At 49.6% G+C, this 16,339-nt stretch overlaps 1 protein-coding gene across 1 annotated transcript in view; it reads right to left on the bottom strand.

The window, feature by feature from the left end:
• Window position 1: 1 nt before the first annotated feature.
• RELB (RELB proto-oncogene, NF-kB subunit) overlaps window positions 2-16,339 on the bottom strand; it is a 30,185-nt gene continuing 13,847 nt past the window's right edge. Inside the window, 8 exon segments of the mRNA XM_020283388.2 lie at window positions 2-807; window positions 3,264-3,341; window positions 3,477-3,545; window positions 4,378-4,593; window positions 9,445-9,549; window positions 10,010-10,141; window positions 10,307-10,398; window positions 12,157-12,314. Of these exon segments, the coding sequence (XP_020138977.2) occupies window positions 422-807; window positions 3,264-3,341; window positions 3,477-3,545; window positions 4,378-4,593; window positions 9,445-9,549; window positions 10,010-10,141; window positions 10,307-10,398; window positions 12,157-12,314 (1,236 nt within the window). The 3' untranslated portion in view covers window positions 2-421.

The following is a 16,339-nucleotide window of genomic DNA, read 5'->3' as shown; positions in this document are numbered from 1 at the left end:
GGGCTGAAAAACTCGTGTTTATTGGGAACAGTCTGAACAAACCACCCGCCCCCGCTTCAAGTCTGGGGAAGGAAGGCCGGGGATCTGCCCCCACTTCCCATATATACAATCTTTCAGAATCCGGCTGGAGAAGGTGCCCCCAAGTGGGGGCTGAGGCAGCTTTGAGCGAGCGAGTGCACGGGAGCCATGCCCCTTTCCCCCTCCGGACTCAGTTTCCCCATTGGTAATATGGGCTCAAGGGGAAACCCGTGCTACGGAGCTTCTCGCCAGCGCTGAAGATGTCCGATTGAGAAGCACGAGGAGGTCGGAAGACTAACCATAGGGCGGCCCAAGGGGCTGGGGGTGCTGGACATCCTGGTTGGGTTCACACAGCCCCACCACCTCCCTCCCCACCCAGCGCCTCTCCTCCGGTGCCGCGGGGCTACGTGGCTTCAGGTCCCGGGGACAGGAGGCCGCCCCCAAAGGCCGCCTCGCGGTACTGGTTGGGGAACATGTTGCTGCCCACGAGGCTGGCGGTGCCTCCGTCCCCGGGGCCCGGGGCCCGGTACGAGTCCAGCGTCAGCGGCTCAGGGCAGGGGGGCTCCCCGACCGCGGCCTCTGCACCCGCGCTGCCCGCGACAGCGCTGGCGAGTGGCGGCGCCGGGGGCAGCAGGTCCAGCATGGTGAAGAGCGTGGGGGCTGTGGGGTCGTAGGCAAAGCCGTCGTCCAGGAGGTCAGGCCCGCCGGGGGGCTCCAGGCCGGGCAGTGACACGGTACCGGGAAAGAAGTCTGTGTCTGGCAGCAGGGCTGACGGCGGGAGGTATGGGCCTACGGGGATGGGAGGAGAGAAGTGCGGTGCGCTTTAGGGCCAACTTGAATGCCCAGCCCCACGCTAAATGCGTTATCGGGCAAAATCCCAGTGGTGAGGGACTATCACCATTCTCCATAAATAAGCATACAGGCACTGAGGGGAAGTAACTGGGAGTCACACACAGCTGTGGAGTGGTGGAACCAAGGTTGAAACCATCCTCCTGCAGGTCTGTGGACAGTTGTCCTCAAAGATGAGAAAGGAAAGGAGGCCCCTAGCCCCCTAAAATATAGAGACAACCCAAAAAGTGAAATTTTGGGAACACTCACTCATTCTATTTTATGGAATGAATTGTTGCCCAATTAAAAAAAAAAAAAGTAAACTCTTCACACCATGGGAGATCCAAGTTGTGAAGTCACCAGTTCCCAAATTGGAAGGCAAAATAAATGTCATGAGAGAGTCTCTCTTCCTCTTTTTGAAATGAGACAAATCTCATCAGCAAAAGCTGATTACACTTGTCTTAGAAAGAGACACAGGGCTACTGGAACTCTTTCCTAGCCTTCCTTGCAGCTCGATGTGGTCAGGTGACTAAGTTCTGCTAACTGGAACGTGGGCATGATGGCTGGAGCTACAACAGCCACCTTGGATCATGAGATGGAAACAAAGAATTGAAAATGGCAGGAGTTGGTGACTTAAGTGTATGTTATAGGAAAGAAAAGAAAAGAAAATAGCAGGAGCTTGGGTTCTGATGATCATGCAGCCCCGAGACCATCCCTGGAACACCTACCTACTTCTGGACTGTGTATGCAAGAGGAAAACTAAAGTTCTATTGAAGCGCCTGTTATTTTGGGTTTTGCTGTGAATGCAGTTAAACGTGATCATAAATACAGGTGGCTTTCCTGATTTCCAGCAAGTTCTTAGTATCTCCTGGGCACTAACTTTGTGCCAACCACTATGATAAATAACCATATGACATGAACTTACTAAATTCTGGAAAGGGCCTTATGAGGTAGGGTTTCCATCTGACAGATGAATAAACTGAGCCCTGCAGAGGTTACAGAGCTGCGAAATTGTGGACTGAGAATTCAAACCCACTCTGGTTCCAGAGGCCATGCTTGTAACCATGACATTGTAGTGCCACAGCAGCTTTCCCCCAAGAAGGGAGGGGGCTTTAGACATTGGGAAATTGGGGTGATGGGGTAGACGAGTGGCAGGGAACTTGGGGATTGGAGACCAAAGGTTGGTGGAGTCGGCTGGGATTCATGGTTGCTGGGGCAGAGCTACTGGGCCTTGGTTATCAGTTGCAGGGGAGAGGGGACCAAAGGAACTTCAAACCTCCAGAGTGGGACTGGCTGGAGTGGTCCAGGCTCAGGAGACTGAGTCGTTGGTGGCTGGCTGGGAGCTGGGTGCCCTGGGATAGCTGGGGTGTTAGGGGCAGTTCTTGGAGCTGATGGTCAGGGGTGGACAGGCTGCTTCTGATGGCCAGCTAGGGTTGGTGTTTATGGGAATTGTAGGCTGGCATGGGAGTTGAGACGAAGGCAGGAGTAGAACAGGCCAGAGGACAGCTGGCATGGAGACAGCCTCTGAATTTGAGGTTGGCTGGCTCCAACAACCACTGCCATTCATCCACCATCTGTCCCCTGCCACCTGCGCCGCACACACAAGCACTCATCTATACAGGTGCCCAGGGCCACCTCCCTGCTCCCACAGGTCCACTGCAGTGTGACCTCAGGCAAGAGACTTCTCTTCTCCGGGCCTCAGTTTCCTCACCCGTAAGACGGGAATGAGTGCCTGCCTCACAAGTTAAATGAGTAAATGTACACAAAGCACTTAGATACCTGACATACAGTTTCTATGAAAAAAAGTACATTAAAGTTTAACAGGCTAATGAGGGCTGGGCATGGTGGCCCACACCTGTAATCCTAGCACTCTGGGAGGCCGGGGCGGGTGGATCGTTTGAGCTCAGGAGTTCGAGACTAGCCCTAGCAAGAGCGACACCCCGTCTCTACCAAAAATAGAAAAAATTAGCTGGGCATGGCGGCACATGCCTGTAGTCCTAGCTACTCGGGAGGCTGAGGCAGGAGGATCGCTTGAGCCCAGGAATTTGAGGTTGCTGTGGGCTAGGCTGATGCCACGGCACTCTAGCTGGGGCAACAGAGTGAGACTCTTGTCTCAAAAAAATAAATAAGTAAAATAAAAGACCAATGAGGTACATATGTAGTGAGACGTTTCAAGGAGGCTCTAAGAGGTGGAGCAACTTAGCGAAGGTCATGTAGCCAGTAAATGGCCCAGGGGACATCAAGGCCTCCATTCTGTCTCCAGAGCCCTTATTCTTTCCACTTTCTGTCGCTGGCTCAGTGGTGAGTGACCAGCCTAGTGGGAGCTCCCGGAGGGCCCCAAGCGGTCAGAAAAGCAGGGCTGCGGCTCACCACTGGCCCACCCCAGGGGACAGGGCTTTCGTGGAGCCAGGACCCACCTGAGCCATGGCTGGGCAGGAAGTGGTCCAGGAAGGCCGGCTTCTTCTTCCGCCGTTTGCTCTCGATGCCATGGGGGTCTGAGGGAAGACAGAGATGAGGACACCCCAACCCCGACGGCCCTACCGCCCCAGGCTGGGGCCCGACGGCAAGGTAGTGGGGTCAGCCTCCCATCCCCTGAACCTGGGGACAGGTAAGAGGCAGAGGACACACACCAGAGCTGTTCAGCTCCCCGAGAACATCGGGAATCCCCCGTTTCCGCTTCTTGTCCACACCGTAGCTGTCTGTTCAGGACATACCAAGGACATACAATAATAATCATCCATCAGTAATAATAATTAATTAATAACTAATTATAGAGACCATTTAGGGAGGTGTTGAGCTGTTCTGATGCGTGACCAACCAGCGCAAATAGATGTCCACATCCTGGTCAGAGTAAAACCCAAGCTCACTTCCGGCCACGCTGGCCTGTCTGTCGTCCCCCAGCGCCCCAGGCACAATCCTGCCTCAGGACCTTTGCATTTGCGGTTCCCACTGTTTCAAACGCTCTCCCTCAACTCCCCCCACTGCCCTGGAGAACTGCTTGGTCATCCTCCTGTCCTCAGCTGTCCCTTCCTCCAGAAAACCTTCCCTGACCCCTAGGGTTGGGTCAGGTACCCCCTTTGGGCAATCTGAGACCCTCAGGTAACTCCGATCCAGCATGCTGCCCACTCTGGTCATCCCTGTGTGGGGAAGGGCTGTCCCCTCCCCCTCCGCAGGACTGCAGGCCCCATAAGGGCAGGGCTAGGGGCTGTCTTGGTCACTGCCATGTCCCCAGTACTACCCAGCATGGGGCCAGGCATGAGCAGGCGTGCTGAGGGGATGAATGGCTGGTACTCCCCCAGTGCCATGGGACTGGTAATATTATTTTCATTTTGCACAGGAAGACCCTGAGACTCAGAGAGCTGTGGCGGTCACACAGCCAGTAAGTGGCAGAGCTGGAATCCAAACCCCATCTATGTGGCTCCTTGCCCGCCGTCTACTTGTGCCTCTTCCCCTTCCCCGTCTGGGTCATCCCAAGCAAGGCCAAAATCCTAGTCTCCGGGGCAGCGGGTCACCCTGGATGGCCGTGGTTACCATGGTCCCGAGGCAGGTATGTGAAGGGCAGCGGCTCGCTGCAGACCCCGTCGGTGAGCCGCTGCAGGAAGACGTTGACGGTCACGGGCTCAGCAATCTCCAGGTCCTCGTAGGGTGGCGTCTTGAACACGATGGCAATCTGGCGGTGCACGTCGGCTTGGGAGAAGTCAGCCCGGCCTTCCCAGGAGGGCGTGCTGAACACCACCGATATGTCCTCTGGCAGGACAGTGGGGACGTCAGCTGAGCCAGGCCAGCTGACCCACTAGGCCCCCAACTTGCTCGGCCTCCCCCCAAAATCGATACTAACATTTCTAAAAATAAAGCATCAGAGTGGCAGCTTTCTGTTGAGCACCTGTTGTGTGCCGGTCATTCAGTGTTTTATATATTTTTATATATACCAGCCAAGAAAGAAGGTGCCTAGAGCCGAGTCTAGAGGAAAGTGCAAACTTCCAAGAGTCCTTCCCTCTCCCAATGGAGTCACACAGGCCACTCTTTTTTTTTTTTGAGACAGAGTCTCGCTTTGTTGCCCAGGTTAGAGTGAGTGCCGTGGCGTCAGCCTAGCTCACAGCAACCTCAAACTCCTGGGCTCAAGCGATCCTGCTGCCTCAGCCTCCCGAGTAGCTGGGACTACAGGCATGCGCCATCATGCCCGGCTGATTTTTTCTAGATATATTAGTTGGCCAATTAGTATCTTTCTATTTATAGTAGAGACAGGTCTCGCTCTTGCTCAGGCTGGTTTCGAACTCCTGACCTCGAGCGATCCGCCCGCTTCTGCCTCCCAGAGCGCTAGGATTACAGGCGTGAGCCACCGCGCCCGGCAAGAGGCCACTCTTAGTTCCCCCACAAATGCACCATGGCAACACTTGTGAGATGCTGTCCATCGAGGAGGCTCAGTAGAGACTCAGCACTCAGGGTTTTTCCTGGGGGCTGGTCACATAGGCACCTTCTGCCCGGCACATACCAAAATTCCAGACTCCCAGAAGGAAAGCAGGTGTTTAGTACACACTCATTGTACCAACAGTTCAGGCCCCATGAGCCACTCTTCTCAGGGGATGGTGGGAACCCTCCCCAAATCCAAGTTTGTCAGAAACTTTTTATTTTTTAATTTTTTTGCATATCTTTCCAATGAAGTAAGAGGCCTTTTAAAGGATACCAATCTCACTTCTGCTATGTTGACTCTTTTCTACACGCCCACTCTAAAAATGGAGAAACTGGCCGGGCGCGGTGGCTCACGCCTGTAATCTTAGCACTCTGGGAGGCTGAGGCGGGCGGATTGCTCAAGGTCAGGAGTTCCAGACCAGTCTGAGCAAGAGCGAGACCCCATCTCTACTATAAATAGAAAGAAATTAATTGGCCAACTAATATATAGAGACAAAATTAGCCGGGCATGGTGGCGCATGCCTGTAGTCCCAGCTGCTCGGGAGGCTGAGGTAGCAGGATTGCTTGAGCCCAGGAGTTTGAGGTTGCTGTGAGCTAGGCTGACGCCACGGCACTCACTCTAGCCTGGGCAACAAAGTGAGACTCTGTCTCAAAAAAAAAAAAAATAGAGAAACTGAGGCTTGGAAGTGTGGAGACTTCACACAGTTACTAACAGAATAGTCAGGATTCATTGCTCGGCCTGCTATTTTGTTTTCTTGTCGTATTGCATTGCCTCTCGTCACACTAACTCCAGGTTCAGAAGGCTTATATGCGTCGGGCACGTACAGATTGCCTCCTAAGTCACACAACAATGCTATGAACCATTAGGTACTCCCATCACATACAGAAGGAAACAAAGGCACAGAGAAGTGAAGTCACTTGTGCAAGGTCACACAGCCAGCAAGTGGTGGAGCCAGGACAAAAATCCAGGAAGGCTAGAGCTCTTTACTACCAGCTCTGCTAGGGCTTGGGGAAGTCACTTGAATCTCTGGGCCCAGTTTCCTTGTTTTAACACAATGAATGTCACAGTACCATCTTGTTAGGGTGCTAGAAAGATTAAATGAGTCAATCCAGGTAAAGGGCTTAGGAGAGGATTTAGCACATATTAGGTGTTCCTGTTAGTATTAGGCAAAGTACTAGCTCTAGGCGTGGCACTCAGAAAGTCTTCAGTAACTGCTAACTCTTTGTAGTAGTACACTTCTTAAGCAGTTGGGATCTCTTCTCATCCTAACAGCAGCCCATTTTAGGGGTGAGGAAACAAAGGCTCAGGGTGGTAAAGTCACCTGCCCAAGACCAGCCAGTGAAGGAATGATGGAACAGGACTCACACTCACGTCTAGTTGTTCACCTGCACTGCAATGGTCTCCCTGCCCTGTTCCCAGACCTCTACCGATCTCCTCGGCGTTCCTCAGATCTCAGCTCAAACAAGATCTTAGATGCTTGGATCATGTCTGGTCTTCCTACTGTTCAAACTCAGGACTTTGTCTTCTCCCCTCTCAGTATTATCCATGTTCATTTTTCTTGTCTCTTTCCCTACTTCCCCCTGGACTAAGAGCCCTGTGAGGGCAGAGCCCCTGCCTGTCTCTGTCACTGAGGTGTCACGGCAGTGCCCAGCACACGGCCTGGCACAGGGGACCTCCAATAACCATTTGCGTGTTCGTTCATTCATCCATTCATGTGTTCACAATTTTACGAGAACCTCCCACCGCCGGGTATACACCCCAAAGAATCGAAGACCGGTGTTCAAATAAAAACTTGCACATGAATGTTCACAATAGCACTATTCGTATCAGCCCCAAAGTGGAAACAAGCCAAAAAATGTCCATCAGCGGATGAACAGATAAACAAGCTGTGGTGTCCCCCTACGATGGGCTGTCGCTCAGCCAGGAAAAGGGACCAACCTTGAAATTGTGCTAAACGAAAGAGGCCAGACACAAAAGGCCACATGATGTATGATTCCATTTGTGAAATGTCCCAAATAGGCAAATCCATAGCAACAGAAAACAGATTAGTGGTTGGCAGGGGCTGAGGGGAGAAGGGGATAGGGAATGACAACTTAATAGGTACAGGGTTTCCTTGCGGGGTGCTGAAAAGTTTCCAGAACTAGAGAATGGTGGTGGCACACCTGTACACTTTATTATTTTTTAATTTATTTTAATTTAATTTAATTTATTTTTTTTTGGAGACAGAGTCTTACTCTGTTGCCCAGGCTAGAGTGCCACGGCATCAGCCTAGCTCACGGCAACCTCAAACTCCTGGGCTCAAGTGATCCTCCTGCCTCAGCCTCCCGAGTAGGTGGGACTACAGGCATGCGCCACCATGCCCGGCTAATTTTTTCTATATATTTTTAGTTGTCCAACTAATTTCTTTCTATTTTTTTAGTAGAGACGGGGGTCTTGCTCTTGCTCAGGCTGGTCTCAAACTCCTGAGCTCAAATGATCCGCCCGCCTCGGCCTCCCAGAGTGCTAGGATTACAGGCGTGAGCCACTGCGCCCGGCCTGAACTGTACACTTTAAAGTGGTTAAAATGGTTTATTTATTTATTTTTTTATTAACATTTTTTTTGTTCTTTTCTATTTAGAAGGAGAAGAAATAAGCAAGCAGATAAAATGGTTTTTTTTAAAAAAAATTGTAAACCTTGTAATAAAACAAAAATTGTTTTTTTTTTTACCTAAGATCCTCATGTGTACTTAGCTCTGGACCGGGTGGTGCTGGGACACAGCTGTGACCAAGACAGCCCCAGGCTCTGCCCTTATGAGGCTCACAGTCCAGTGAGGGAGATGGTCACTAACTGTTTAATCACATAACCTAAGAAAGGGTGTGGTGGGAGGAGATCCCTGGGGCACGGGCAGGTTCTCCCACTATTCTCCCCTCTCCCTGCCCTCTTCCCCCATCAGCCTCTCTGTTCCTCCACTAGCCAGACCTCCTCCTACCCCAGGGCCTTTGCACTTGCTGTTCCTCTACTGGAACACTTTTCCCCAAAGCAGCCACACAGATCCTTCATGGCTCTGATTATCTCCTGAGGGGGTCCTCTCCGGCCTCCCTAAATAAAATTGTGCCCCCAGACCCTGCAGCCATTACCCTCCATTCCCCTTCCCAGTGCCATTTTTCTCCTTAGCACTTGTCACCACCAGATATACTTATAAGCTTCACTTCTAGTTCCTGGTTACTGCTGTCTCCCCAACTTGAAAGTGAGTCCTACAGGAGCAGGGTTTCCATCTGTTTTGTTCACTGCTCTGTTCGCTAGTGCCTAGACAAAAATGGGTGCTCAATAAATGTGTTATATAACAAAAGAAGACTCCCTCTGCCATATGGTGGATATATTAATAATAATAATATTATTATTACTACCACCACCATCAACACAACTCTGCAAAGGTGTTTTTTTTCCCAGATGCTTTTCCAAATTTGCCTCTTTCCCTTAGTTCAGAAGAAGTCCATAACCATTGAAAACAAATCTTCCCCCCCAACTTCCTGTCATTTTTTTCCCCCAACTCTCTTTCTTTCTTTGTTAATATTTTTTCTCCCAGAAGAAATGATGAAGAGCACAGACAATCTGGATTCAAATCCTATCTCTGCATGACCAGCTGTGCGACCTTGAGCAAGTTCCTTAACCTTTCTGCACCTTGGTTTCCCCATCTGTAAAATGGGGATAACAGGCTCTACCTCGTAGAACTTTCAGGCGATCAAACGATCTAAGGACGTGTCCAAAGTGTTCACAACTGAGCGTGGCATATAGTAAGGACAAGATAAGCATTAGCTCTTTAGTATTGGTGGTGGTGAGGTTATTCATGATGCGAATTAAGTGGAGAGAGATTTCTCCTGTCCTCTGTTGGCTTTATCTACAGCCGTTATCACGACAGTCTTAAAGCATTTACTTATGCAATCCCACCACTAATCAGCGTTTCCCAGCTACTGAGCTCTGTGATGGCAGCACCCAGCCCCCAGCACGGGCCAGCACAGACAGGCCCCCATCTTTGTGCGGGGACAAGTGAGTGGGTATCAGTTGTGTCTCTCTGACTCCAAAGCCAGAGTTCTGGATCCTTCTGCTCCTCTGTCCTGGTTAACCAGCTCTTCCTCACCCTTCCAACCTCCTGACTCCCTGGCTGCCCCTCCGAGCCACCAGACCCCACTCTGCCCCGGCCCCTCACCTTTCTGCACCTTGTCACACAGCAAGTAGAGCTCCTCGCCGCCCGTGCACGGCCCGCTCTCCTTGTTGATTCGGCAAATCCGCAGCTCTGACGTGTTTGTGGACTCTGGGAAGGAGCGAGAGAAGAGGTATGAAAGAAGAAATGAGAATTCAGTCACCAGATCTTTATCAGCAGCCAGTGGGCGCCCACCCCGGGCTACGGAGAGGTGGGGAATACAGAAGGCAGGGCACCCAATCTTCCTGGAACCTATGGGTCAGGTGGAGAAAGACGACACTCAGAACGGAGGGCCAATAGACAATGCCACTGCCCATCCCACGCCTTGAATGCTGACATGATGACTGGAGCTGTGGCAGCCAGTTTGTGACCATGAGGGAAAGATCAAGAGGATCACAGAGGTTCAGAACCAGTGCCCACATCTTGCTGAGCAGCTGAATCAACACGAGTAGACTTAACAAGTGAGACAAATAAAAATAAATGAAGCCCTGTTTGTTCAGGGATCGTAATGGAGAATTTCTGATACCTGTAGCCAAGGACAATCCTAACGGACACAGCACTCTCAACTCACTTTTGTCGTAGACGGGCTCGGAGAGCACGGGGTCCATCCGGCACATCTGTCCCTGCTGGTCCCGATAGGAGGCCTGGAAGCAGATCCTCACGACGTTCATGTCCACCTCCTGATGGTTCTTCAGGGACCCGGCTGTGGGGGGAGATTGGAAAGGCTGAGGGCCGGGGGTACGGACCCTGTGGGGGGGGTAGGGGAACAGGGAAGGGATGAGTCTGGAGGAGACCTGTGGCCTGGAGAGGCGGGGGACTGGGGTGGGCTGAGCGGGCTGGGGGCTCGGGAGGACGGGCACAGGCTCACCATTGTAGGGATCGATGCCCAGCTGAATCTTCCGCTCAATGGCGGCCTCGATCTCCTTCTTCCTCACACACTGGATGCCCAGGTTGTTAAAGCTGAGTTGGGGGAGGAGTGCTCGTGAGGGGACAGGTGTGGCCCCAACCTGCAGGAGGGCTCTGGCAGATGCTGCTGCGGGACTCAGGCTCTCAGGGTCTGAGACGCCCCAGGCCCAGGGTCCCCAGTCTTAGAAAGGGTATGAGGTTTAAAGGCCTCATGGGCGTCAAGGATTTGCGAGGAGACCTGGGAACACTCCACTTTGCCACACGAGAACACCAGCCAACCTCATTCATAATAAGATAACTGCAAATGAAACACCAATGAGATGCCTTTTTTATGGCACTCATCAAAATAGCAAAGATCAAAATGTTAAGACTGCAAGTGCTGCAAAGAGTAGAAGAATAAAAAAAATTTTTTTTTTAAAGCACAAAATGTGTCATAATGCCCAGGGCTGGTGAGGTTGTGTGGGGTCAGGCACTCTCGCTCACTGCTGGTGGGACTATAAATGACATAACAAGGCAGTACTCATTCATTCCACAAATATTTCCTGAGCACCTACCATGTGCCGGGCACTGTGCTAGGTGCTGAAGCTATAGTAGGGAATGAAAGAGACAAAATCCCTGCTCACATGGAGCTGACATTTTCACTGAATTTATGAATCACTAAAATTATAAATGTATAGGCTTGGATGTAGCAATTTCATTTCTAGGAATTTATCCTAGAAATAATATATATATATGTATATATATAAAGCAATTCATTATAGCACTGTTTGTCAAAGAACAACAAGAGATTGGAACTATTATAAGTACCCAATAATAGAGGACTTAATTAATTGTGTACATCACCACATTGGAATATTATACAGCCAATAAAAAGGATAGGGCAGCTCTGAATGTATGATAGCGACTGATCTCTAAGATGTACTGTAATATGAGAACACATTGCAGGCCGGGCGCAGTGGCTCACGCCTGTAATCCTAGCTCTCTGGGAGGCCGAGGCGAGCGGATTGCTCGAGGTCAGGAGTTCGAAACCAGCCTGAGCAAGAGCGAGACCCCGTCTCTACTATAAATAGAAAGAAATTAATTGGCCAATTAATATATATACAAAAAATTAGCCGGGCATGGTGGCGAATGCCTGTAGTCCCAGCTACTTGGGAGGCTGAGGCAGGAGGATCGCTTGAGCCCAGGAGTTTGAGGTTGCTGTGAGCTAGGCTGACGCCACGGCACTCACTCTAGCCTGGGCAACAAAGCGAGACTCTGTCTCAAAAAAAAAAAAAAGAACACATTGCAAATGTCTGCTACTATTTATAAGGGGAGGAAGAAAAAAATATATATATATATACATTTGCTTATATGTACAAAACATATCTTTAGCTGTTTCCAGGAAAATGCACTGGTTGCTGGAGGACCAAAGATGGAAGGAAATTTATTTTTCACTGTACATCCTTTCTGAACCTTTTGATTTTTATTTATTAAAAGTACATAACTTGCAAAGTGAGAGAAAGAGCAGGCCTTGCGGTTAAGTCAGGTCTGGAGTCAAACTCCAGCTCTGCTATCATCTGTGCTCCTTACCCCTCCGAGCCTCAGTTTCCTCTTCTACAAAAAGGAACAAAACGGGACATGTGTGAGTGTGTGTGTGGCAGAGCTCCAGGCCTAGGTGTGGCCCTCCTCTGCCCCCAGGCCTCAGTTTCCCCATCTAGGAGATGCAGGGGGGAGGTGTGGCTAAGCTGGCCTGTCCTGAGGTTTCCCTGAGTGATCTCTCTTCAGCCCCAGGGGGAGGGGGAGGGGAGGGTGGGGTGGGGGCGGGGCGGGTACCTGTGCCGGGGGCTGACGTGGGGCCGGAGCCGCACCCTGCAGACGCCGTCCGTGCAGTCCTTCCCCACGAGGCTGTGGGGGTGGACCCGGTGAGGCCAGTCCTTCCACACCAGGCACGCGGTCACCTCCACCTCCCGCAGCCCTCCGCAATCCCGGAGCTGCGGGAAGACAGGTGCTCTTGGGGGGGGGGTCCCATCCTAGACACCCGCACCCATCCAAACTCCCCGCCGCTCTTGGTCCCTCCCCAACCCTCTCCCCACGCCCCCGCCAGGATGATGGCAGAGTGTTTGCCGAAGACCCCTCTGGTATCCTAAGCCGGGAACTTCCCACTGGTGGCCTGAAAGGCTTCATAACATGGTATCTGTCCCCCAGATGCGCTTTCTTTGGCCACTCAGACTTTTTTAAAAACTCTGGATGCACACAGGGTCTCCAAGTGTCGCCCACAGGTAACTTACTAATCACAAAGGAGGAAAGGCACTTGACAGCGAGAGACCCAGTGGACGTCACCTCAACCAGGTGATTGAGCTCAGCTGCACCAATATTAGGACAAAATGACTCGGTGACCCCCAATGGGACCCACTGGGAAGCACACAACACCCCCTCTGTGACAGTCCTCATGCGCACCACCTCAATCTAATCTCAAAGAAACGTGACACAAGCCCAAATGGAGAGTCACCATGTCAAAATTTTAGTGTTGTGTCCAGCCTGAGCAAGAGTGAGACCCTGTCTCTACTAAAAATAGAAAGAAATTATCTGAACAACTAAAAATATATAGAGAAAAAATTAGCCAGGCATGGTGGCGCATGCCTGTAGTCCCAGCTACTCGGGAGGCTGAGGCAGGAGGATCGCTTGAGCCCAGGAGTTTGAGGTTGCTGTGAGCTAGGCTGACGCCACGGCACTCACTCTAGCCTGGGCAAAACAGTGAGACTCTGTCTCAAAAAACAAAAACAAATTTTAGTGTTGTGAAAGACAATAAAATGCTGGTATCACATTTGGGGTTAAAAGGAGTGAACAATGTATTTGTTTTTTGAGACAGAGTCTCGCTCTGTTGCCCGGGCTGGAGTGCCGTGGCATCAGCCTAGCTCACAGCAACCTCAAACTACTGTGCTCAGGGGATCCTCCTACCTCAGCCTCCGGAGTAGCTGGGACTACAGGCACGCACCACCATGCCCGGCTAATTTTTTCTATATATTTTTAGTTGGCCAATTAATTTCTTTCTATTTTTAGTAGAGACGGGGTCTCGCTCTTGCTCAGGCTGGTTTTGAACTCCTGACCTTGAGAGATCCGCCCACCTCAGCCTCCCAGAGTGCGTGAGCCACCATGCCTAGCAGAATAATGTATTTTGACATGAGTGTTAGGGTACACATATGTAAAAATTCATAGATTTGATCAATTATAACTCAGTTTAAAAATAAAAAGGTTCTCACTAACGTTGACTCAAAAGAAAACAATAAAAAAAAAATTTTAAAAAAATAAATAAATAAAAATAAAAAGGCTGAGCAAGGTGGCTCACGCCTGCAATCCCAGTGCTGTATGATGTCGAAATGAGAGAATTGCTTGAGCCAGGGAAGTTGAGGTGACAGTGAGTTATGATCAGGCCACTGCACTCCAGCCTGGGTGACAGAACAAGACTCTGTCTCTAAAAATTAAATTAAATTAATTTTTTTTAAAAAGGAGAGGGAGAGAGACTAACAAGATACGACAACCAAATGCAACATGATCCTTGTTCAGATCCTGGATTCAGTGGGAAGAAACAGCTATGAAACACATTTTGGGGACAACTGGGAAATTTAAATATGGACTATATATTAGATGATATTATTAAATTATTGTTAATTTTCTAGTGTCAAAATGTCAACTGGTGAACATAGGTGAAAAATACAGAGGTGCTCACTGTATTAGTAACTTTTCTGTACCTTTAAATTTTTTCCATCCAAACTGCAAGTGTATGCATTAAGTATGTGTAATTTTTTTGTATATCAGTTATACGTCAATAAAACTTTTTTTAAAACTGGAGGGGGGGCAAAAAACTTTTGAAAAAAATTTTTTCAAACTAAAAGGCCAGGAAAAATTTGGAGCACACCATTAAAAATTACGAGACAACGTTATTCCAGATTTCCAAATTCTTTTTTAAAAAAGGAAGGTATAGCAACCAAGATCAGAATTCTTGCTCCTGGTGGACAGAAACCAGCCCCTTTAGATGGGGCCACATCCACTTGGTCGCTTGGCTTTTCTGGGTCACCAGATGGACCCTGCTGGCATGGAAGACCCTTTAAACCTGCTCTGAACTTCTAAAGTCCAAGCCTATAAAATACAATTAACTTGGCCAGGCGCGGTGGTGTGCACCTGTAGTCCCACCTACCAGGGAGGCTGAGGAAGGAGGATCCCTTGAGCCTAGGAATTTGAAGTCGCAGTGAGGCCATGATGACGCCACGCCTGGGCGACAGAGCGAGACTCAGTCTCAAAAAAAAAAAAAAACCCAAAAAAACAAAAACAACTAACCAATGAGTCTCAAGTGGGGGATTGCTGCCCCCTAGGGGGAGAATGGGATATCGCAGGTGACTTTGGTTAACACTGTAATGAGGACCGTTTTACATAAACAGTATTTTTCTATTTTTCCCTATGATTTTAATATTCATTGCAATTTAAAAGACTGCAACTACGTTAATTGGCAGAAGACTGTATTTTGTTTAGTCCGAGAGTTGTTCATCACTTTGAAAATCCCCTCATCAACAGCAACCCCGAACAAGTGGCATTTAAGTCACCAAGGCCATGTGGTGGGTGTGGCCACACTCTGCAGCCGCTGCATTCAAGAGTAGGCTACAGCCAGGCGCGGTGGCTCACGCCTGTAATCCTAGCACTCTGGGAGGCCGAGGCGGGAGGATCGCTGGAGGTCAGGAGTTTGAAACCAGCCTGAGCAAGAGCGAGACCCCGTCTCTACTATAAATAGAAAGAAATTAATTGGCCAACTGATATATATATAAAAAAAAAAATTAGCTGGGCATGGTGGCGCATGCCTGTAGTCCCAGCTACTCGGGAGGCTGAGGCAGAAGGATCACTCAAGCCCAGGAGTTTGAGGTTGCTGTGAGCTAGGCTGACGCCACGGCACTCACTCTAGCCTGGACAACAAAGCGAGACTCTGTCTCAAAAAAAAAAAAAAAAATCAGCCGGGCATGATGGCGCATGCCTGTAGTCCCAGCTACTCGGGAGGCTGAGGCAGGAGGATCGCTTGAGCCCAGGAGTTTGAGGTTGCTGTGAGCTATGCTGACGCCACAGCACTCACTCTAGCCTGGGCAACAAAGTGAGACTCTGTCTCAAAAAAAAAAAAAAAAAAAAAAAAAAGATTCACATTTTTTTTTTTTTTGAGACAGAGTCTCACTTTGTTGCCCAGGCTAGGGTGAGTGCCGTGGCGTCAGCCTAGCTCACAGCAACCTCAAACTTCTGGGCTCACGTGATCCTCCTGCCTCAGCCTCCCGAGTAGCTAGGACTACAGGCATGCGCCACCATGCCCGGCTAATTTTTTCTATATGTATTAGTTGGCCAATTAATTTCTTTTTATTTTTATAGTAGAGACGGGGTCTCACTCTTGCTCAGGCTGGTTTCGAACTCCTGACCTCGAGCAATCCTCCAGCCTCAGCCTTTCAGAGTGCTAGGATTACAGGCGTGAGCCACCGTGCCCGGCCTGTGCCTCCATTTTTTTATTATTACTAATATATCTTGATGATACTTCCACATCAATACCTAGGGAACACCTTCATTTCTAAATTTTTCTGTATTGACCAGTCCATATTTATATTTATCTGCACACATACACGGATGTATCTGTTATAGCTGTGCAGGACTTGATATGTACATGGTCATAGTTTATATCACCAATTCCCTACTAACATTGAATTCCTAATTCTTGGCTATGTAAATAAGGCTGCAATGGATAACCCTATACCTCCCTCTTTTCACTCAGCAGCAGACATATATATACGTGATAAATTCCTAGAAGGGGAGTGGCTAGGCCTAAGAGAAATCGTAATGATGATAATAATAACACCAATAATATCAGCAGCTCATCTCTACTTACCATGTAAGAGGCCCTTGGCATGTATAATTAACTCAGAGTCCTCCCCACAATCCCATGTGGTTGGTTATTATTACCATCCCATTTAGCAGAGGAGAAAACTGAGGCACA

Source organism: Microcebus murinus, chromosome 16, assembly GCF_040939455.1.
Source record: "Microcebus murinus isolate Inina chromosome 16, M.murinus_Inina_mat1.0, whole genome shotgun sequence".
Classification (NCBI taxonomy): domain Eukaryota; kingdom Metazoa; phylum Chordata; class Mammalia; order Primates; family Cheirogaleidae; genus Microcebus; species Microcebus murinus.
This window is presented reverse-complemented; position numbering and strand designations above follow the sequence as displayed.